The following is a 23,036-nucleotide window of genomic DNA, read 5'->3' as shown; positions in this document are numbered from 1 at the left end:
AAGCTCTGGGCCTCACTGGTTCCTAAATGGCTGAAGAAAAAAGCTATTTGGGAGCCGAATGCCCGGTCTCACCGTTATTTATACGGACCGGGGTGGGGCCCACACAGCAGGTGGGCGTGGACTAAAGTTTTCAGTGCTGCGCTGCGCACGAAGGGATAAACCCACTAGCGATAGCCTTAAAGGGCTGCGCCTATACTCATAGAATCTGGGGTTACAATACGTAACCAACGTTTCTTAAACATGTGGGTTATGAAAGATAATCATTCTTTTCTCAAAACTCTTTATTGTAAGTTATTTAAAAAGGTCTCCCCATCAGTCAGTTTTACAGACTGCCATTTCACAGTGGCATTAAAAAATCATCTTGTTTGTGCAGCTTTTAAGTACAAAACAAAACAATTGATGTCCAAAGCTGTTTGCTTCTTCTTTCTAATGGTAACTATCTATGTGGCAGTTGTACTCAATCCAACAATATTATGAAAACCAAACATTTTTTCCACCCACACAATATATGTGATTCCCTTCCTCTGTGGGCTTGCATACATTTGGAAAATTACAAGAAAACCTGAAGAATTAGTAAGCATAAAAGCTCCATCCATGGAAATGATAGAGAATATTCTGTGGCTGTGAATTTTAATGATGCCCATCATGACATTTCCTCAGTTACAGTGTGGTCTTAAACTTGTTACCACCCCGGGGTGGAGACCTCAACCAGTTATTTAAACAGCATGCGGTTTATTGGATTTTTATTCTTCGAACTTTGGCCGCCAGAGGTCTGAATGACAAAACTGTTTTTAAATGTTTACCTTTAATTCATTGAATTTAAGATTCCAGTTTTGGAGTTTTATACATTTATATTGGTAATTCTAAACTGCCCCTAGGTGTGAGTGAAAATAATGGACCTGTGACCTATGGAGGTTGTCCCTCACCTTTCCCACAGTGACTGCTGAAGATAGACAACAGCTCCCCACGACCCAGAAAATTTATATATCTATATTATTATATAGATATGTTTGCAGTAGCACTTACAGATTTTTTTTTTTTGGTTTCAAGTGGTAATTGTAGAGACTTTTACAAAAGCAGTACAAATGAACTTTTACAAGTATTTTTTGATTCTTCTACTCTCTATATGTATTTTTACCTCCACCAAGAAGGTTACGTTTTCAGTACCGTCTGTCTGCGTATTACTTATGAATTGATTTTCAAGAAATTTTTAGAATACATCAAACATAGTGCAAGGAACAAATGATCAAATTTTGGTGGTGATCTGGTCAAAATGCAAGGTCAAGGTCACAGATCAGCAAACACTCTAACTCTGCAACTGTATCACAAGAACATTCAACTCCACAGCTGGACGCTGTTATGGATTGGGATTTTTTTGGACCCCAATATACAGCTGACACACAGATTGAAACAATAAACAGTGTTTATTTCTTTTAACAGAAATACTGCAGTTCTGCAGTGACTGGATACAGGACAGCAGGAACCACATGCAGATCTGTCTGGGGTTCCTCCGATGTGAAAGAATAAGGCATGGCTTGAAAATGCTGGCCCTCATCTACCTGCAGCATCAGAGAATTTAGAGCCTGTACTGTGACTGGAAGGAGCTTCTATCCTGGGGAGCACAGGTGGGGATAATTAGACAGGCACAGGTGAGCATAGTTAAGAGATTGAGTAGTAAAGAATGCAGTGAGATGGAAAATCATTCATAGAAACAGTCAAAGCATGACATGAAAACAATCCAGAAACATGAATCACAACAGACACCACATATGTCAAGCATGATCAAGATGATGGGGTCAAAGGTCACCATTGCAGTTGACCTTGCGCTCTAACTCTGCAACAGTGTAATGTAAGAATGTCAAACTGCACAGATGGACACCTCATGGGTCAAAGATGATGCCTGTTCCTTTCAAAATTCATAGGGTCAAAGGTCAAGGTTACAGATAAGCCCTTTGTTAACACTCCTGTAGCCTTCAGGTCAAATTGACCCGAAGTTACAAGGACTTCTCTTTCTCTCTTCAGTTACGAGGGTTTCAGAAGGCTTAAAAACTTCTCTCTGCTCCTACATGTGACCCTTTTGTTTCCTCCATCAAGAAAGTTATGTTTTTGGTTGTGTCCATTGGTTTGTCTGTCTGTTAGTAAGATCCCGTAAAAGCTAATGAAGAGATTTGGATGAAATTTTCAGGAAATGTTGGGGTTTTTACAAAAACCAATGAATTAAAGTTTAGTGGTGTTCCAGATGATGATCCAGATCACACTATTTTTAATCACGATGGGGCTTTGGTGGAGGTTTGCGCTCTATGAGTGCTTCTAGCTTTAGATAGATGTTTATATTGCTCTGGTCTTATTTATATACATGATTTGTTTTGGTTGTATGTGATTAGTTAGGCATTTAAGACAACCTCCTGTTTAAGATAATGTTTGTAACATTTGAAATTGTTTGCCAGATGAAGGTTTAGTGACCAAAACCTCAAAACATTAAATCACTGCATGATTGGACAGTGTGCAACAGTGTCCTTTTTCTTTTTTGTGCTTAGTTTCTGTAAAATTCACTGAGATGTAACTATTTTTGTGTAGGCTAAGGCTGATTACCTGTGGTGGTCATCTTGGATTAAGTTGACTCTGTATGTTAATCAGTTGTAGATGCACATCCAAGTACTTTCTGAAAGTTTCATTTAAATCTGTCCAGTGGTTAATGAACTATTTTGTTAACAGACAGACAGGGTTAATTCTAACAGGTAATGCCAAAGTTTTAAGCAAATATGCTGTGCAATGTGTTGTATTTGAAGTTTGTGTTGGGAATGATGTTCAGCTACAACCACACCAATTAGATTGCTGTGGCAACCATCTTGTATTGGGTTATGTCCAATTAGTTCTTCTAAGACACATCTTTACAAATGCTCATGACTCAGACTGATATGTTATGTTTCAGATGAATAAACAAATGAAAAGATAATTAAAATAAAAGTTAATTTATACATTAAAAACAAGATGTTTTTAGAATATAGTTTAATCATCACACATAAAAACAACAAATCTAACTAGTTTAAAAAAATACAAGTGCATATTTTCCATGATCAGAACTAGAGAAAGATAAATTAAAAAATGAAGAACAGAAAAGCAGAAGAAAAGAACAAGCAGGTGGGGTGCCATAAGATTTGAAACTGATGAAAAGGAGAGTGTCTGATAAGACAAGTTAGGCTGTCACACACATACAAGATTAGCACAAACTCTGAGACGTGAGATGGCAAAAAAAATAAAAGCATTGGCTACATATTTGTAGTTTACATGTAGTTACATCTAATGTAGTTACACGTAGTTTAGTTTGAGTGTAAAAGCTTTCACAGTAAAGATGAAAAACACTGTAGCGTACTTCATTGTTTTTCTTTTATGTTGTAAAATATATAAATGACCAGTACAACAAATACTGAATTAATTTAACTGATGAATAAATTAAAAAATTGGCAGCCGTTGTATGAAATGCAGATTCAGAGGTCCTTTTCTGCCATACCTGATGTTTCAGAGGGTTAGGGTTTCTGTCAGAACTGTTGGCAGAACTGGATGTTTGGTGATTTTAAAGGGATGTAAACATGATGTGACTGGTTTCCATAATCCACCACTTCATGTATGGTTTTCATCATTGCTTGCTCATTTCTGCTTTTTCAAAAGAGCTTCAACATCCCATCCTGAAGCCACAGTCTGCTTTGAAACCTTTGCCTGGGAGTGGAGTTTGGCTGATTCTCACTCAGTTTTAGGCCTCCTACCAAGCTGCTCCTGCTGACAGTGTTTAAACCCAAATACTGTCACTGGGCCATTTGATATGTTACTGATAATTGAGTGAGTATGTGAGTGTGTTTGTTCGTACTGTTAGTAAAATATATCACAAACCACTGGACAACTTTTCATAAAACATTCAGAAAGTAATCATTAGAGGTAAATCTACAAGTGTTAAACTTTAAAAGCCAGCCCAATTCAACATGGATGCCATAGCCACTGATCTTAGAAAACCCAGAAGTGCCTGTAACTTACTCCATGTTTACAGATGTGTGGTAATTTGATGTGGCAGCAGCTGAGCATTGTCCCCAAAACATACTTTTAGTGCAACACATTACACAACATCTTTGCTTAATACTTTGACATTACCTGTTGGAGTCAATACTATTTGTCTGTCAGCAAAATAACTTCCAAACCACTGAAAGTTTTGGTAAAACTTTCATAAAGTAATGATTACCTGTACATCTGCAAAGATTAACTTTTTATGGCAACCCAATTCAAGATGACTGCTACAGAAAGGCAATCTTAGCAAACACAAAATTGGCTAGAACTCAGCCAGTTGTACAGATATTGAGCTAAAATGTGGTGTGGTAGTAGCTGAGAGTCATCCTCAACACATACTTCATACGCTTAAAACCTTGGCATTAACTGTTTGAGTCAATCCTGTTGCTCTGTAACCAAAATATTTCATGAGCTGCTGGTTGTATTTTAATGAAACTTTTAGAAAGTAATTACGGGCTGCTTTCTAAAAAGAAAAAAAAAAAAAAAGAAAAGAGTCTTCTTGCATGTTTTTGTTTCACCACACTGTAACTCATTAAATGTTTTTACAAAGTTCTTAGAGTTTTAGCTTCCAGGTACATGGCATCATAGTAATCCAGCAACATCATAAAATAGTGATGTGCTGCTCGACACCTCCTGCTCGACAGTTTCTAGCCAAACGAAGGATTTTGGTGGCTGTGTCAACACGTCAAATATCAAGTGAGCGCTCCTAAATGAGGCCTCGTTCTTTTTTTTTTTTCAAAATTTTATTTGCAGAAGAACAAAATAACAACATGTGTACATGACGCCAAAATAAATTTAGCCAAGGGGAGCATAAGGATAAAACTAAAAGCGAGATGAGAATGACAGTCATAATATTCTAACAAAAAGAAAATTATTGTGACAGATTTAAGACAGTAATTCGTCCACAATCCCAAATTGGGAGCCAGCCATTATTGTCATTTTTGCTCTTTGATTTGTTGAAGTTTTAATTGTAAGCAAGTGTTGCCTGAATTAAATTTAAAAAACTGAGAAATTTGGTTTTCTTTCCAAAAATTTGCATTTGTGGATGTGAAACTTAGCTTTAATAATTAACAAATTGATTAAAAGAACTTTCGGATTCATTTTGCCACTTTGTTGAAAACCAAACAGGATGTGCTCCCAATACAACTGAAAATTTGCTGATATTTTTGAATCAACATAGTTACAAAAAAGTTGCCAGAAATCTTTAGAATGAGGACACATCCAAAACAAATGAGTGATGGACTCAGGGCAGAGGTCACAAAAAGTACAGTTTACAGTAATGTTAGAGTTGAACTTCTTTAGGTAGTCTTTAGCTGGGTAGATCCTGTGAATAAGTTTGAAGGACACTTCTTTTACCTTGTTAGTGAGAAGAAAGTGATTCGGAAGCAACCAAGATATTTTAACTTGAAAGTGATTCCAGAATGGTACAACAGCAGGAATAGAAGTTATCTCCTTCTGAAACAGGGATCTAATAGACTTATTAAAAATTGCTGTCGTTACACCAATCCTTAAAAAGCCTGGTCTGGATCCCAATAATTTCAATAATCTTCGCCCTATTTCCAATCTTCCATTCATTTCCAAAATTCTGGAGAAAACAGTTGCCTCCCAGCTCCACCACCATTTAACCCAAAACAGTCTGTACGAACCGTTTCAGTCAGGTTTCCGCTCCAGTCACAGTACAGAATCAACTCTCCTCAGAATCACAAACTCTCTCCTCATGTCTGCAGACTCTGGGTTACTTTCAATTCTCATCTTCCTTGATCTCAATGCAGCTTTTGACACTATCTCTCACAGCATTCTCCTTCGCAGACTTTCATCCATCGGCATCTCCGGCACACTGCTCGAATAATGTTATGATTAAACCAGGTATCCAAAAATAAAGTTTTCTTCTTATATAAAATATCCTTATTATTCCATATGAAGTACCGATGAGGAGAGAAGTTGTGCTTGTAGATGAGTGACCATGATAAAAGGGCCTGACGGTGAAAATTAGAGAGTTTGACCAATCAAACTCTCTAATGCTAATGCTAAACTAATGCCTCTAAAAACTTCCAAAAGCTTTTGTGCATCAAAATTACAAACCAAGAAGAAATTCAGCCCACCGAATTTAGAAAAAATATGAAATGGTATGACGTTCCAAATAGAGGTTGGAGATTTAAAAAACTGACGAATCCAATTTATCTTAAAGGTGTTATTCAAAATGGAGAATGATAAACAGTTCAGTCCTCCGTTTTCATATGAGTTCATTAGAGTAGATTTCTTAATATAGTGAATCTTATTTTTCCAGACAAAATTAAATAATAATTTGTCAATTTCTTTCTCAGTTTAGTTGTCAAGTTCTAACGCCTGTGTAGGATAAATAAGCCTAGAAAGGCCTTCGGCCTTAGTAAGCAAAATACGACCACACAGTGAAAGATCTCTTATTAACCACTGACTGAGTTTTTTTCTAGTCTTATCAATTAGAGCGTCAAAGTTTAGAGAGCTTCTTCTTTTTTGATCCTTTATGATGGCTATTCCCAAATACATAACCTCATCTTTAACTGGTATGTTCTCAATTGAAGTTTTGGAGCAGTGTCTAATGGCCATTATTTCACATTTCTTAAGGTTAAGATAAAGACCGGAGGCTTTGGAGAAAGTGCTAATTTCTTTGTTGGCTAATGGAATTTGATCCTCATCCTTTAAGAATAAAAAAGTATTGTCTGCCAGCTGTGTTAACGTGATCACTTATCAGCAACAGAGATCCCTTTTAAAGGGCCAGTTTTAATATGATCTGCTAGAAGCTGAACTACTAATAGGAACAGATAGGAGGAGACAGGGCACCCCTGTCTGATTCCTCTACAGATGTTAAATCTAGGAGAGGAGCCATTTCTTAGTTTAATGGAGCTGTTACTGTTTTGGTACAAGGTTTTAATGATGGAAGTAAAGCTTTTTCCAAAACCAAATTTACCCAGACTTTTAAAAATAAAATCATGTTCTACTGTATCAAACGCTTTATAGATGTCTAAGAATAAAATAAAACCATTATCATGAACAAAATCAGAGTAATCTAAAATGTCTAAGATGAGTCCTATATTATTTGTGATGTGCCTATTTTTCATAAAACCAGACTGGGTTTCATCAATAATTGAGTGTAGGACAGATTTTAATCTTTTAGCAACAACTAAAGCAAATATTTTGTAGTCACTAGAAGACATATGGGACGCCAATTATCTAGCTGTAGAGGGTCTTTTTTAGGTTTCGGGATAAGGGTGGTTAGTCCCTGGGTGAGGGTTGTTGGGAGGAAGCCTTTTTCGATACTTTCTGTGAAAACCTTTAAAAGAAAGGGAGCAAGGTCAAATGAGAAATGTTTATAACATTCAGCACTCAATCCATCGATCCCTGAGGATTTGTTCAGTTTAAGATGTGAGATAGCATCTAGAATCTCCTGTAAAGAAATTGGCTCATCACAACTTTTCTGATCAATATTGGAGATTGGTTTAACTGTTAAATTGGTCAACAGGGCATCAGCTGAAGCTTGGCAGAAGCTGGATTGATACAGAGTTTCATAAAAGAGACTACAATATTTAGCTATGACGTCAGGGTCTTCTGCAACAGAGTCATTGATCTTTAGTCTAATAATAGAGTTATTGACAGAGTTATGTTTTTCGAGCTTAAAGAAGTAATGGGTGTTTTGCTCTCCCTCTTCTAGCCATTTTCTCCTTGACCTAATGAAAGCTCCTTTACTTTTGTTAATGTAAAGATTGTCTAGTTTGATTTGTAATGCAAATAATTCTTGTTGTTCTAAGTCGTTTAAATGAGAGGAGCTTAATTGAGAGAGCTCAAAAATCCTAGATATAATTTTAGTTTCCTCAGCTCTATTAGTTTTGGCTCTGTCACTACTAAATTTTTGCAGAAATATGCCAGATTCAAATTTCCCAGTTAGGTTCATAGAGATTTTCCATTTGAGCTTTATGCCAGAAAAACTCAATTTAAAAAAAAAAATTCTGTAGCGACCTCTTTGTAATTTAATAAAGAGTTGTTCAATTTCCAGTATGAAGTAGAGCTAACAGAATGTCTTTTGTCTGAAAGTTGAATGGTAAGTTCAATACCTTTATGGTCTGTAAGGGGGGTAGGTAATATATTAACAGTAACATCTTCCTTGTTTATTGAATTTGAGATTAGCCAAAAGTCTATCCTAGATTGTTGAGACGAAGATTTATTACTCCAGGTAAATAAAAGATCTTGTGGGTGTTCAACTCTCCAAATATCAATTAGATTAAATTTCTCCATAAATGATTTAATAGTTGAACTTGAGACATTTAGTCTACCAGGTGGCCATTTATCAAAATCACCATCAAGGACAGTATTAAAATCTCCCCCCATGATAATTGTGGCATTAGGATGTTTTTTTAACCATTCCAAAAAGATCTTTTCAACTGTGAGAAATAGGTTATTATTTTCTTATTTTTTTTGTAACCATAAATATTGGCACAAATGAAATGATGATTCTCATGGGAAAAAAGTTGACAAATAAAGTGTCCCAAAATATCACATTCAGTAGAAATAATATTCCAATTAAATCTGTGTTTTAAGGTCATTACTCCTGCAGAACGTTCAGACCCATGTGAAAGCCAAACATAATTACCCCACTGGGATTTCCATAAAGAAACATCATCAACTGTAGAGTGAGATTCCTGAAAGAAACATAAGTCAGATTTGAAATTTTTGGCAAATAGAAACAATGCTTTCTTTTTAACATATCACACATCCCCCTGGCATTAAGAGAAATAAGTGAAAGAGGTAACATTTAAAGAACAAACAAAAAAAATGTAACTTAATTAATGAAGATAGCCAACATGAACACCGTGAAACAGTACCCTATTATTGTCCGAGATCTGAGTCTGTTGCACAGGGCAATTTCCAGGACAATAGACTGGACCTGCCAGAAGGGAATAAGGGTTTCAGATTATTCTTGCATCGGACAGAACGTTGAGGGAATCTCCACACCGTTGATGAAACCACGGCCCCCGACAAAGTATGCTGATTTTCCCTCTTCTTGTGCCTTTTGGATAGATGGCCTGAGTTTTTGTCGGGAGTCACGATCTTCTTTGCAGAGGTCTTCCATAAAGCGGAGCCCATTTTTCTTCAGGAAGTCGTTCCCTTTGGCTGCTTTCCAAATATAATCTCAATATCTCCTCGCAACAAAGCGAATAATGATAGCCCGGGGGCGGGTGGTGCCATTGAGCCTTCTGCCAACCCGATGAGCAATATCAATAAAGATCTGAAGCCTTTCTTTTTCTTTAGGAAGAACCTCTTGGCAAACCCGCAGCACCTCCTGCATCACGTCCTCCTTCTCGGCCTCAGGGACTCCATGAAGTCTGACGTTCCAGCGACGACCATAGCGTTCCATCTCCGTAATGCGGATTAAGCAGGATGTTGTATCTTTTTCGTTGAGCTCTACGCGCTTTTCAACAGAGTTGACTTTCTTTTTAATATCTTTAAATTCTTCAAGCAAATTTCCAAGCTTCATTTCTAAAGCATCACTTCTTGCATTGATCAGGTTAGCAAGCAATGCAGTAGCATCATCGGGGTTTGAGTTGCTAACTGTTCGAGAAACATTTGGAACTGGTTTCTTGGCAATGGGAGGCTTACTTGGAGTTACAGGGAGCGGCGGAAAGTCCTCCTCCTCGTCAGCCTTGGTTTGTAAAGCGCCAAGAAACGAGCCGGTATAATTGTGTTCCTTGTCAGCAGTCACACAAGTTTTTTCCAGCTTGTTATGATCACTGATTCTTTTTTGAGCTGTTTTTGGCATCCTTCTGAGAGTAAGACAAACTTATGTGATATAAAAGTTTCTTAACTATGCCCTTATGTAAAGCAAAGCAAAGGAATGTAAAGCAAAGTAACAGTCCTGGTACTGGGAGCACGGTGAAAGCACATCTTACGCTGCCGCCATCTTGGCTCCTCCCCACGAGGCTTCGTTCTTTCTGGTGTCTCGAGCTGCTTGTGATGCACAGCTTGTCATGCGCTGATTCGCAGGAATCCCGAGTGGGCGGGTCTTGTAGTTATTCTCAAGGCTTTAAAATGAGACTGAATATCAACCCAAACTGTGGGTTTTTGGAAAGCTGGACGTGTTTTTGTACAAATTTGAAATAGCAAGATACAGTTAGAGAGAGTCTGAAGTTGAGTGGTTGTTTCATGGATTTGAGTCTGTGAGAGTCTGAGTTTAGACAGTTAGGATGAGTGACTGTGTGTGATTTTGAGAGTATTTAAAAATATTTGTGAGAATGAATAAAAATCTTTGAATGCCACTCAAAGCCTCTTCTTATATGAATCACTATCATGACATCATAGCATAAAGTTATAAGTTCTCAGATAGTATTAAATGAAATTAATAATTCATGGAATAACAATGATATTTACAGTCCAACAGAACAAGGTGTCATTATTGTTAAAAAAGATCATGTTTATTGTAACATCCTCCTTTCAGTTTATAAAAAACACAGGTTTCGTTGGAGAACATGAGCTTTATTGAAAATGATATGGATGAAACACAGACTCGTGATTTAAACAGTTATCAATTTTATTCACGTCAACTGTAGAACATAAAAACAACCACCCGATGTTGCTATTTTTGGGTGTCTCGAGTGCTTCGACATAATAGGCCATTTTCTGAGCAACTGTGTCAAAGTGGTTCAGTGATTCAAGAAGCCTCGGTTTCACCATCACTATCATAAAAGTGGAAAAGTTTAAACAAACAGAACTTAAAAACAAGAACAACAACAAAAGTGAAACGCACTGACCAAAATGACGATTGTTTGAGACTGTATATTAATGCGCTCTTTGCACCTACGACGCTGACGTCACATCCGCCTGAGCGAAATGCGACTCACTTGCTTCCGTTTTCAGTAACTATGACAACTAGAAAAGACAAAATCGTGTTTCAGAAGCAAGTTAGGCAATATCATGAACATTGTTGTGTTCCTAAGTGCACGGCGTCTTCCAAATATAATGGGCTCTTAAGTTTCCACGGTTTTCCGAGCGATCCTGAACTAAGAAGACGGTGGCTAGTGAGTATTCGTCGTGACAAATTCACTGTTACGCCGCACAGCAAAGTTTGCAGTCTGCACTTCACTCCAGACCAGCTCATTCAGCCTAAAACCGCTGGGGGAAGAAGGATGTTAAATAAAGGAGCTGTCCCTGTGTTGTTTCCGTGGAATAACTATTCTGTTCAGCTTCCAAGAGCAGGTGTATGGGACCGAGTGAAGAGACCTGAGTCAGATAGCCCAGCAGATGATCAGCTTATGGAATGGAATCTTACTGTGGATCACAATTATTGCTCTGTCCCAGAACCCGCTGGACTGGACATGGCAGTAAGTGAAAACGCCAAATTAAAAGAAGAAATAGAAGCCTTAAGGAAACAGATTGAAGAACTTAAAATCCAATCTACCTTTTGATTACAAGGGTTCGCAGGATCCGATGATGACATCCGATTCTACACAAGGTAAGCTTTAACACTGCAAATTAGCTTGACACATCAGCTTAACTGAAATGTGAACAGAGTTGAGTAACTAGCTACATTTACTTTGAAAAATAATACTTCTAGGAGTAGTTTTACTGTGCAATACATTACTTAACTGAATAAAGAGCAATTATATTTTAACTCAAAAACTGTAATAGACTTACAGTTCATGTTAAAGTTACACTTGTAAGGTCACAATCTTCATTGTTCAGAAGTTATTTTCTATTTGCTGAACCTGATGTACCAAGTGAAAATAAAATAAACTATATAATATTAATGGAAGTATTTGCATTGCTTCTAACATAAAATACAATAATTAATACAACCTACTGCATTAGTTTCAAAAACTTTTTCTTGACAAAACTTTGTTAGTGTTTTTTTTTTCACTTTATGTAGTTCTATTCTTGAATGTAAAGTTTTGGTTACTTTATCCACTTTTGTTAGTGCATTACTGAAAATAATCTACAATGTAACTTCTGTACCAACAGATTTGCAAGTTATCATCATTTCATGATGTTTTGGAGGCTCATTGAACCTTCTGTCCATAAAATGATTCGCTCGTCAAAAGCCAGAGCTGCTGCGGGGTGGAACGAAGCAGGAACTGCTGTCAGAGCAACACACAGGGTTTGTATTTGCAGCTTCCCCAGTACACATTGTTTATGCCGTAAGAATAAAGGAAATAAACCTTTTACTACATGTATAAAGTTTATATTTAATAAAACTTTTACTTTAAAAACTTTAAAGTAAAAGTTTATTACTTTTTATATGTAAACATCTAGAATTATACAAGAATGTTATCTCCAGACATTGCTGCTTGCATTTTTTTTTTTAAATGTATGTCTGCTTTTTCTCTTACCAGAGGCATACCTTGCAACCCATTGATGAGCTGTTCCTCTTCCAAATGTACCTGGCTGCAGGTGTTAAGGAGAGAGACTTGGCAAACAGATTTAATATTCACCCTTCCACTGCTAGCCGCATTATTTGTTCATGGACAAATTATTTGTACACTCTTTTGGGTTCTTTGTGTATTTGGATTGATTTAGAGGACGTCCAAGCTCACCTCCCTGACGACTTCAAAGATTTCCCAGATACTCAGGTCATAGTAGATTGTACTGAGCTGAAATGCCAAACTCCTGCTTCTCCTCTCCTCCAAAGTGAGATGTTCTCAAAATACAAGTCTCACTGCACCATGAAAGGTCTGATCGGAATGGCTCCCCATGGTGCAGTGACCTTTGTTTCTTCACTCTACGAGGGGTCAATAAGTGACAAAGAGCTATTTATGAGGTCAGGGTTGGCTAACCTTCTTACTGAAGACATGGCCATAATGGTAGTCAAAGGATTCCTCATCTCTGACTGTGTGAAGTGCAAGGTGTACTGTCCACCTTTTCTCAGCAAAAAAGTCAGATGCCAGTTCAAAATGTCCTCCAGACACAGAAAATTGCACGTCTGCGAGTGCACGTTGAGCGTGTAATTCGAAGGGTTAAAGAAAACAAACTATTTAATTCGGTTATCCCTTTATCTATTGTTGGAACCATTAATGAACTTTTTACAGTGGCTTGCCTGCTAGTCAATTATCAAAATAAACCTCTTGTCAGGGCATGGGCTAAGTAAGTGAAAGAATGTGTAGTTCACTTGAACCTAGAAAAGAGATGAGCTAAGAGACCATCTATAAACATATTACAAAAGTTGACTTTTACTGCAAAGCCTTTTTCCCCTTGTTCAGTATGTTTTTCAGATGGACATAATGTCTACTGATTAAATGAGTTATCACAGAAGTAGTTAAACGTATTTTTATTATGTACTGATTGCATGTTATCAAATTTCATGAATAAATCTGAAGGCAAATAAACATTTCTTAATACATTTTTTTATAAAAACTTTGTAACAAAGCTGAATCCAAACTATATTACAGGACTGTGCTGAAAGCGCACAAAGTTTTGAAAATATTACAAAAGGAAAATCTCACATATGTGCTGCCCGTCTCATTGAGAGGTACTTCTGCATGTAAATGTTAAAATAGAAGTGGTCACATTTTTGTCTGATTATTTTTTGAACTTCCATATCTTGATCCAGTCGCTGCACAAATAAATCCTCCTCTGCCCAAACAAAGAAGTCACACCACATAAGACCCGTGATAAGAAGTTGGCCTTGTACCTGGCAGTAATAAGGATGAGTTTTCTTTAATTTGAAAATCCCATCTGTGATCTGCAAGTACTTGCAGTCAACATAACTTTTCACATTTGGACACTTAATTTCAACCAAGCCAAATGATGGGGTCTCCCTGGGGTCAAAAACAAGGTCATCAGGGGAGGCACCTAACCACGGGGCCTCAGGGTGAATTACTAGTCCACAAGGTGAATAATTGACATTATAATGGTGGGTGTATTCTTTTGCTGCCTGAAACTCCATGTCTGAACCTCTCCGCATTTTGGCAGTTTCTTTGGTACCCCTGATTATTCGCTCTGCAAGAGATTCAGCAGTATGGTGACCTCTCACACGACACACCTCCCTAAATCTTGAAGAGGTTATTCTTGATTGTCGCAGCATGTGCCACTCATGAACATAGCTCTGGGCTCGTGTTGATGTCTCAATTTTGTGAGCCACATCTAAGGATAACTGCAAACTCTGCAAATGAAAATGTTCCTCTTCAGTGCATACCCAGATACACTCTGCTGGTGACAGATGATGAGTAAAAAGTGGAAGAGAAGGAGGAGGTGGAGCATGCTGATGTAACTCTATGCATCGGGTTAAGCGTTTGGGCTGCTGATAGGACAGCACACTTCCTTTTTGCACAAGTCCAAATTCAGAATCCACAAGAGGCTTCTCCACACTCATCCCCATGGTTGTCACCAGTAGCTTTTCCAGTGGATCCAAATCACTGTACACCTCTGCCACTCGAAGCACAGACAGGTCAGGAAGAGGGCCAGTCATTCCCCTGAAGAGGGTACTCCTTTGAATGAAATATCACACATATATTTTTTAGCGCTGAGTTAATTACAAGGCAGCAAGACATAAAAACGTTTTATCAGCATAATTTACCGTAATCCTCCTTGACACAGTCGACCCTGTACAGGCTTTACTACAACCATCTTGCCAACTGGACCTGGTTTTACACCCTGTGAAATACAGAACCAGAGTCTTTGTGCTTATAACAGTCTTCATCGTGTGATCAAGGATGAATGTCAAATACAGCTTAAATTGTAATGGAGAGAAAATATATATAACAACTGCAAAAATACAATTAACATAGCCCAAATTTAGTTGTTAAGCTTTACTGCAGCAAAGACATCTCACTGAATTATCATGAGCAAAACATGTCATGCATGTGCAGAGCTTTACAACCTACAGCAGTTCGAGGTTTGTGCCATTGTTGTTCTGATTCAGTACAGCTGTGAATAGGAGGAACGACTGGCACACTGAGTTGGGAGAAGTGGGCCGTCTGGAACAGCAGAGCCACTGTATGGTTACACATGGCAGTACCAGCCACACAGGAACAACTGCATGTCACCATAATAACAGGCACTGCATCTCTGAGGACTACCTGTTGAGAGATCATTTTAAGTCACTACATTTTGTTAAGGCTTTGCTTCCAAACTATTGGCACGAAATGGAGTGCCCTCCTTAAAACACGTAAAAATACTGTGTTCAAATGAAATTCGTGTTTACAGCGCAGGAAATAATTTACAGTCATAATCAATAAATTAGAATATTAAATTCAATTCAAATATACTTTATTGATCCCAAAAGGGAAATTAAATGAAATGCTTTCTGGTTAGACTTGTTTGTCAGATTGATCAGTTTGCCATGTTAGTCTGATATATTATTTTTATCTTTCATCAGCTGGAAGCACAAAATCATAACAGAAATAAAGGCTTAAAAATCTGCTTTATTGCAAAAATAAATTATTTTATTGTATTTATATTTTATTTTATTTGTATTTTAATTAGTGGATTAACCTACTGGAGTAAATGAACTTTTGAATAATACTCATTTGTTGAATATGACTGTACATTAGATGATGAAATGATTTTTGCAAAGGTTTACCATCCGAACTTTATGCAGTAGCTTTCAAGCTGTAAAGACTACAAACTTCTTCACAATCAACATTAAAACAAGGCATGTGGAACTGGTCTTGTTTTAATGTTATGATAAAAAAAGATGATAAATGAAAGAAAGAGGAGAGGGCTGTAAACACGATTCCATTTGAGCTTGTCACAAAACCCTTCCAAATTAATAGAACGGAGGCCTTATGGAACATGGCCATATTTTTCTACATGCAATAAATTTGAACCTGAACAGTCAGCTGAACTCGAACTCTGACACATTACCAGTGCTGCCCTACTTTTATACTATGAGGTTTGTCGTATTTCTTCATGGATCTGAAGCAAAAAGCCCGAACCGCAACCTCTCATGTTACCTGGTCTCTGTTTGACACTAACAACAGCAAACACACATTAAAACAATATGCACTTAGACAGAAACATAAAATGTTAGGTTAAACATTGTCCGCTTGAATGACTAAGAATGTTCAGAAAGGTAATTAGCACATTTTTATACCAAAAATGTCCGGGTGTAATGTCTACTAGCATAGGCTAAAGCTAAAGCTAGCCACAAAGTTTAAGCAAAGTAAGACTTACCTTCATATCCGTGGATGTAAGATGATGCATACATCTTAAAGCCTTTCTCCAATTTACTCGTTGGTGCTTTGGATGCTGATTTACAAATGCGGTGGACATCGTTAATCGTCAGCTTGGGCAAGCCCTGCAAACACCTTGTGTAAAACGCCATTTTCAGTAGACCGGAAGTGACCCGGCCGCATATCACTGAACGCGGAAGTTGACGTGCAAAGAGCCTATTATCCCCAGGTGCTGTTTGTGATTACGTTGAAGCTCCGCCCACTCCGGGCCCTCTCACACCTGCTGCCGCCTGACGCTGCTAGCTAGCCTTTAGCTAGAGTCAACATGGAGAACTTCATAGACCTCGCCTTCCCTGCTGGAGATGAAAGCGACGCCAGTAATGATGAGTGGGACATTGGCTGTGTGTCGGAGAAGAAGTCCTCTGACATCAAGGTTGTGTTTTTATTTCTTTACTCTGGTTGAACAACCGGGACTGGATGAAAGCTAGAGTCTCAACCGGTGTTCTGACGATCTGTGCTACTTCGTCAGATTTACCTACTGTAGCACGGCTAGATAGCTATGTTTAACTGTCAAAAACTGCAACCGTCATGTTTACAAACCGAAAACTATAGCGGTCTGTGTTAATGTTAAATATCATAATCGAAAAACATTCTTCAGGGCTGTCAAGTTTTGATCTGAGCTTGGAGTGAGATTTTGAGCTGCTAGAAGTTGTTAGATGACGTCATCACCTAATTTGCATATTTGATGTTGTTGATCAGGCTGTAGGGGAGAAGAATATCAACGATGGCAAGACAAAAACTGAGTAAAAAAACACTCAAAATATGTTTAGAACTACAAATTAGCTTTATGAAATAATTTTATAACTTTATTGCTTTGCCTGATCCCACACTACATAAATCAGTTTTGTTAGAATATCAAATTGAACCAAAAGACAGTTTTGTGTTGTAGAATTGCCAGCTCTACATTCAACCCTCCTCTTTTATTCAGGGTTGGAACCACAAGGATTTATATTAGCACTACAGAGTCAGTGAAAAAACAATACGTTCAAAATTATATTTACATTATATTTACATCCCGCTTTGTAATCCAGGATGGGATCAGCGGCAGCTTTGCACACGAATAATTCATTTGCAAAGTGGACATGCAGAGGTGCAACTACCTACTTTCTGAGGAGTATGCAGACACATTATACCCCCCCCCCCTTTTTTTTTCTTTTACCTGTCTATGTGAATACATTTTTTTTTATTCATGGACTTATAACATATAATACCCGATATAGGGTATGGCCCATCAGAACATCTCTGTGGGCCATTCTCAACCAGCCTGAACGACTCTCCCACTTCCTGTGGTGAAGGCCATTCAGATGGATCTTCTGAGTAAGGTCTTGCCCCTACCCTCTCCTTTGCACCTCTCTGTTCCTCTCCCTCATCATCATCATCATCATCATCTCTTGTCCACTTTCTCCTCTGTGGTGTCGGTCTTGCCATGTCTGCCTGCACTATTTTTCCCAAACTGACACAGTGGTGGTCAGCAGAAATTCAAACACTCCTGGGCATCTAGGTGTTTGTGGCCTCACTAGCAGAATTATTCCTACCTGATGTCATCTCTGCTCTCCTCTACAGCAGCTGATCACCGACCTCATGTCTGTCTCCTTCATTCCTTACTTGTGTTTTTCTCCTCTAAGTCATATAGTCAAGCAAATATTATTAATTAGCTTTGAATAAATCACACATCTTGCTAATGCACTTTCTTAATATAAACAATATTTAAATTGAAATCCTTTGGTATTAAGTGGCTGTTCCTACACTTCCAGCAAACATTAGTCCAACCTGTCTCCTTCTCCTGTCTGTCCTGATTCTTTCTCCCCATCCTCTCAGCTATTATATTGTAAATACTGATCAGTAAACAGTTGTAACTTGTTATTTATTAGTAATTAGTAGCTTTAGCTAACCTGAACATTTCCAGGCCTGCTCTTAAAGCCCTTACAGAACTTCCTGCTGTCTTTCAGTCACTTTGAAAAGCTTTCTTTCATGCCTACATCTTCATCTTTCTGCCTCTTAATCTTTAGCTCTCTGTCATCAGATGACAACACGACTCACACAAAAACAATCGCGCTCCCGCGCGTGCTCGAGGGTGCACGGGAGCGCCACTGTGGACACAGAGTGGAGTGGGTCTCCTCTCTGCTGTGAGATTGACAGCTGTCAATGCTTGGGGAAGTGGGCGGGGCTTACGGTACGCTGCAGAATGAGTGCTTTCTCACATTTAGCCGCCAGAGTCAGTAGATTTGTTGCTAATCACTTTTAAAAAATGCTAGAGGGATCTGAAAACTCGCTAAATATAACGTTAAAGTGAAAAAAAGACCTTGTGCGTGTGTGTGTTTTGTTTTTTTTTTGCTTGAGAAATACAAAGTGTGGCGTGTGAGCGTGTGCATCAAATCCCTTCATTTTAATAATCTACCTAAATATAGCTGTAGCATTTGTTGATGGACTTAATCCTTTCATCAGAGTACCCAGCTTCAATGAAATACTTAGGTAGCATATTTTGTTGTACCAAATCCCTTTATTTGAGTTTCCTACCTTTTATGAAATACAGCGGTAGCACATGTCGGTGTCCTAAAACCCTTCATCAGAATATCCTACCTGTTAAATATAAGTGGGATGGATGCACTAAAACCCTTTTTTAAAATATCCTACCATTATGAAATTTAGAAGTAGCACACATAGATGCACTTAATCTCTTCATAACAATACCCTACCTTCAAAAAAACCAATAAAGAGGGTATTCTGTTGCATCAAGTGTCTTCATTTGAGTATTCTACCTTTATAAAATATAGTGGTAGCAGGGACGTGCGGTCAGGGGAGGCAGGTGAGGCAGAGCCTCACCTGTCATCATGACAAGAAAAAAAAGATAACATAAAATGAATATTAATATTTGTCCACTGATTTTTATGTATGACAAATTTTCGAACATTTTTATAGTCAAAATTGCTGAAATTGCATATTTCCTGTTCAAATACAAGGGTGAAACGCGAGGTGCGGCAGCAACAAGCCGAGCCTCACCTCTGAATGCGAAATTGATCACAAACTGCAATTGGCTTGTGCCTGTTGCCGTATCGCTTCATGTCGCCAATATAATGGTTTACATACCCGGATTTTCCACAGTCTGGCTAATGTCTTTAACCATTTACGTTTAATGTTTGTTAATGACATATTTAGTTTGGCTAAGGGGACATAAAACCGCAGTGAAAAGGCACAGGTTGATGCCGGGCAGTACTCTGCCTCACTGAAGAGGGGCGCACGTGAGCCAATGGGAGCTTGTTGCTGCTGTCTTTTTACACAGAGGCGAGTGAGTCACGTGCACTGCCACGAGCCGTTAATTTTTTGTTTTGCTCCATCGGACTGCCAAAATGGTAATTGTAACGTTTTTTCTTATCTTTAATACGTACCTTACGTGTGAGAGGGTGAATGAATTTGATATGTTACTGATAATTGAGTATGTGAGTGTGTTTGTTGGTACTGTTAGCAAAATATCTCATGAACCCTCTACTTTAAAAGAGGGTGAATGAAATAGTTCATGTCTTATTGTTACGTATACATTATAACCATTTCGCTGTAAACATTTTACTGTTACTTAAGAATTCAAATCTGCAGGTTACATCCACCCACCGATCAACATTTGCAGCGTGCTGTGGGACAACAGGGAGAAAAGATAATTAAACAAAACGTCCACTGCTTTCTTCTACATAACAGAATATCAAAATCTTATTTTATTTCTACTTTATTTCCATAGTGTAAAAATAGAATGTGCAAAGTATTAAATACGAACGCATCATGGTGACACAAAGTTGCGCTACATTAGACCTACACAGCTTCGGTCATATGTAGCATCCAACGTTACTCATGTGTTTTTTTTAGTATGTATTCAGGGCGGTTTAGTGAAAAGGTATGAAAATATTAAAAAGTAGAATAACTATATGGACAAAATATCCCACTGAAGACCAAATTTGTAGTGATTAACAGTATTTGCAGTGACATAGTGACGCTAAACAATGGGACTAATTTCTTGTTTACATTACGGTAATGATAATGCAAACAGCAAAAAAGCCATTTATATTAATATGTTTGAGTAATATTGCAGCTTAATTAAATTAAACTTACCGTAACCTTCGGAGAAATGAAACTAAACTAAATGAAACTTCTACAGGTAGCACTTATCAATAAGAAATCAGCTGAGTAAACAACCTGTGACGTAATATCTTGTGGTAGGTAGGTCAGATTGATGGGTAGCACAGAAAGCCAGAACACCGGGAGCATGCTTAGAGCCCTGAACTTATTTGACTTTTCTTTTTTTTTTTTTTGCACTTTAGGAGGTAAAAACCACTGCTCCTGTCACAGTAGTTACAAAAGAAAACACCTTTCAAAAGTTATGGGTAGAATTTCACTTGGTTGTAAATCCTAAATTATTGTCGTGGAAAGATTTGTTCGAGCTGTAGCTTGATTTGAACTTGCTGGTTCCAAGGCACTAAAACAGTGAGGAAAAGAAGCTGAAGGCGGCTGTATTATTATCAGTAAAATATATCATGAATTACTGGACGGAATTTAATGAAGACTTCAGAGAGTTGTAGTCTGTTCATCTACAACTCGTTAACTTTTGAAGTCAGCCCTAGCCCCCAAAGCTAATGAACCTTAGTTGACACAAAAATGGTTATAATTCAGTCAATTTTATGGATATTGAGTTGGATTTTGTTATTTGCTGAGTCATCCTGGGTACATACCCAGGGTTTCCCCCAGCGTATTATAAGCCTGGCGGGCCGCCAGGCTTTGGTGATCCAGCTGTCAGGCTAAGCTCCGCTTATTTATTATAAATACATTATTTTTTATACACGTTTTTTTCCCACTCGCACCCCCAAAACCGCTACCTTTATCTACCTCACCGCGCGAGGGTGTGCGTGCCAACAGTGGCACAATCTCGCTGTCCCCGCCCCTGCGCGAAAGTCCCGCGCGGTGTTACGTCGTGCACATTTATAACTTGGTGCGGACCACGCGTGCCGCGTGCGTTCATAATGGATGATTTCGCTGCTCTAGCGGAGCTGGTTCACCTGTATCAGCGCGGAGCCCTCCGGGACTCTGAGCCCTGAGGCTGAGCCACTTTCAGCTACCTGGAGTTAGCATGTCGTCGGAGCCACAGCAATAAACGTGGAACAAGCGGGTTTCACCAAAAATAGTTATTGAGCTAAAATTCAGCGGGTGGCCTTACAAGACCGAATACGGTAAGCATGTTTAGTGCTTAATGAAAATATTATCCTTGTTTACCAGTAAAATTATGCTATTAAATTCGGCATTAGATGCAGCTTGTGCCAAAAAAAGCACAGTACAGTACAGCATCTCTATTTTTAAGAGTTCTGTTGTTATTCAATGGCCTTGACGTTAGACGTGTGTTGGTGCCTTGTTTGCACTTTTTCATTTATGTTAATTTAATTTATTTGTAAATTTGACTTAAATTGGGATTCAAATTAGGTGCAAACAATTAGTATTTCAAAAGTGCCTTTTTGTTTTTTTGAAGTATATCACATAATAAATAGCCATATTTTCAACATTCCTGTCACCTTTTAATCTTTTTTCTTTCTTACTAAATCACGGTCGGCAGACGAATGGCAGGCAAACGGCCGACGAACGGCCACCTTCCACCGGGCTTAGCCTCTTTTTTTGGGGGAAACCCTGCATACGTCAAGCAGGAACAAATCAACCAGTTAATAGATTTAATTGGTTTATCTCAAATATGAATAACAGTTGTCTCTGATGTAAAAATTTGTTTTTGCTGTAAGGTTCTTAATTCACTCACTGTTTTTGTTCCACACCTAAAAAAAAAAAAGTAGAGAAACTTTCTGATGTGTGAATTTTCAATATTCATTGCAGGTGAACTTTAATCCAAAAACTGTATTTCAACACAACGCGTTTAAATAGTAATATTTAACATTTCTCCTGTGTTATTGACAAATGGTTGTTTTTTGACTCGTCTTTTTGTTATAGAATCTGGATGATGTAGTATTATGTGGAGACGACAGTGTTTCTGTGCTGAAAAAAGCCATCAGTGATGGAGACACAGGTGTTGTTGAGCAACTGTTGAACAGTGGTAAGTACTTAATTTTCACAAAGAAACTGCTTTGTTTGTTTATCAAAAGCAATTATTCCAATTATTAAATTGTTTTACCAGATCAGTTTATCCTGTGAAGGAACTTTGTTGTGCTGTCACAATATATGCATAACTGATGTAAAAAAAGGTGATTAATAGAGCTTAATTATTGAGATTTCTGCACTTTAAATGATTTTGTTTAAATATTGTATGTATATATATATGCACAATATTTCCAAAGGTATTCACTCACCCATCCAAATCACTGAGTTTAGGCATTCTAATCCCTTTCATGGCCACAGGTGTGTAAAATCAAGTACCTAGGCATGCAGACTGCTTCTACAAACATTAGTGAAACAATGGGTCGCTCTTGGGAGCTCCAGTGTGGTACCGTGATAGGATGCCACCTGTACAACAAGTCCAGTCTTGAAATTGTCAACTGTTAGTGACTTTGTTATACTTTATAACAAAGTGGAAGTGACTGAGAACGACAGCAACTAGGCCACGTAAAATAACAGAGCAGGGTACATAGTTCACTGAGGTCAGAAACATTCTGCAGAATCAACAGCTACAGACTTCCAAACTTCATGTGGCCTTCAGATTAGCTCAAGAACAGTGTGTACAGCAGGGGTGGCCAACACTGGTCCTCCAGTACCCTTGTCCTGCATGGTTTGTTTGTTTCTCTGCTCCAACACACCTGATTTGAATCAATG

The 23,036-nt window shown here is 38.1% G+C and overlaps 2 protein-coding genes and 1 long non-coding RNA gene across 4 annotated transcripts in view; 2 read left to right on the top strand and 1 right to left on the bottom strand.

The window, feature by feature from the left end:
• The window catches only part of LOC112449864, a 5,656-nt gene extending 3,138 nt beyond the window's left edge, over positions 1–2,518 (top strand). The window contains exon 4 of the long non-coding RNA XR_005234270.1: positions 1,441–2,518. This is a non-coding gene — a long non-coding RNA (uncharacterized LOC112449864). The remainder of the gene's footprint in view (positions 1–1,440) is intronic.
• Positions 2,519–13,336: 10,818 nt separating this feature from the next.
• On the bottom strand, positions 13,337–16,395 carry LOC108250224. 2 transcript variants are annotated; one of them, XM_017440001.3, is made up of 4 exons: positions 16,192–16,393; positions 14,901–15,095; positions 14,594–14,670; positions 13,337–14,504 (listed from the first exon to the last, which is right to left on the bottom strand). In XM_017440001.3, the coding sequence occupies exons 1-4, from the start codon at positions 16,288–16,290 to the stop codon at positions 13,517–13,519; spliced, it is 1,359 nt and encodes a 452-aa protein (XP_017295490.1). In that variant the 5' UTR covers positions 16,291–16,393; the 3' UTR covers positions 13,337–13,516. The 2 variants fall into 2 exon arrangements, with proteins under 2 accessions (XP_017295490.1, XP_017295491.3); XM_017440002.3 differs by lacking the exon at positions 14,901–15,095 and having other exon boundaries at positions 16,192–16,395.
• A 63-nt stretch (positions 16,396–16,458) lies between these two features.
• asz1 (ankyrin repeat, SAM and basic leucine zipper domain containing 1) overlaps positions 16,459–23,036 on the top strand; it is a 60,493-nt gene continuing 53,915 nt past the window's right edge. Inside the window, exons 1-2 of the mRNA XM_017440004.3 lie at positions 16,459–16,623; positions 22,221–22,323. Coding sequence (XP_017295493.1) covers positions 16,516–16,623; positions 22,221–22,323 — 211 coding nt within the window. The 5' untranslated portion in view covers positions 16,459–16,515. The remainder of the gene's footprint in view (positions 16,624–22,220; positions 22,324–23,036) is intronic.

Source organism: Kryptolebias marmoratus, linkage group LG17 (genome assembly GCF_001649575.2).
Source record: "Kryptolebias marmoratus isolate JLee-2015 linkage group LG17, ASM164957v2, whole genome shotgun sequence".
In the NCBI taxonomy this organism is placed as follows: domain Eukaryota; kingdom Metazoa; phylum Chordata; class Actinopteri; order Cyprinodontiformes; family Rivulidae; genus Kryptolebias; species Kryptolebias marmoratus.
Note: the sequence above shows the minus strand (reverse complement) of the source record. Positions and strands in the feature narration are given on the sequence as shown.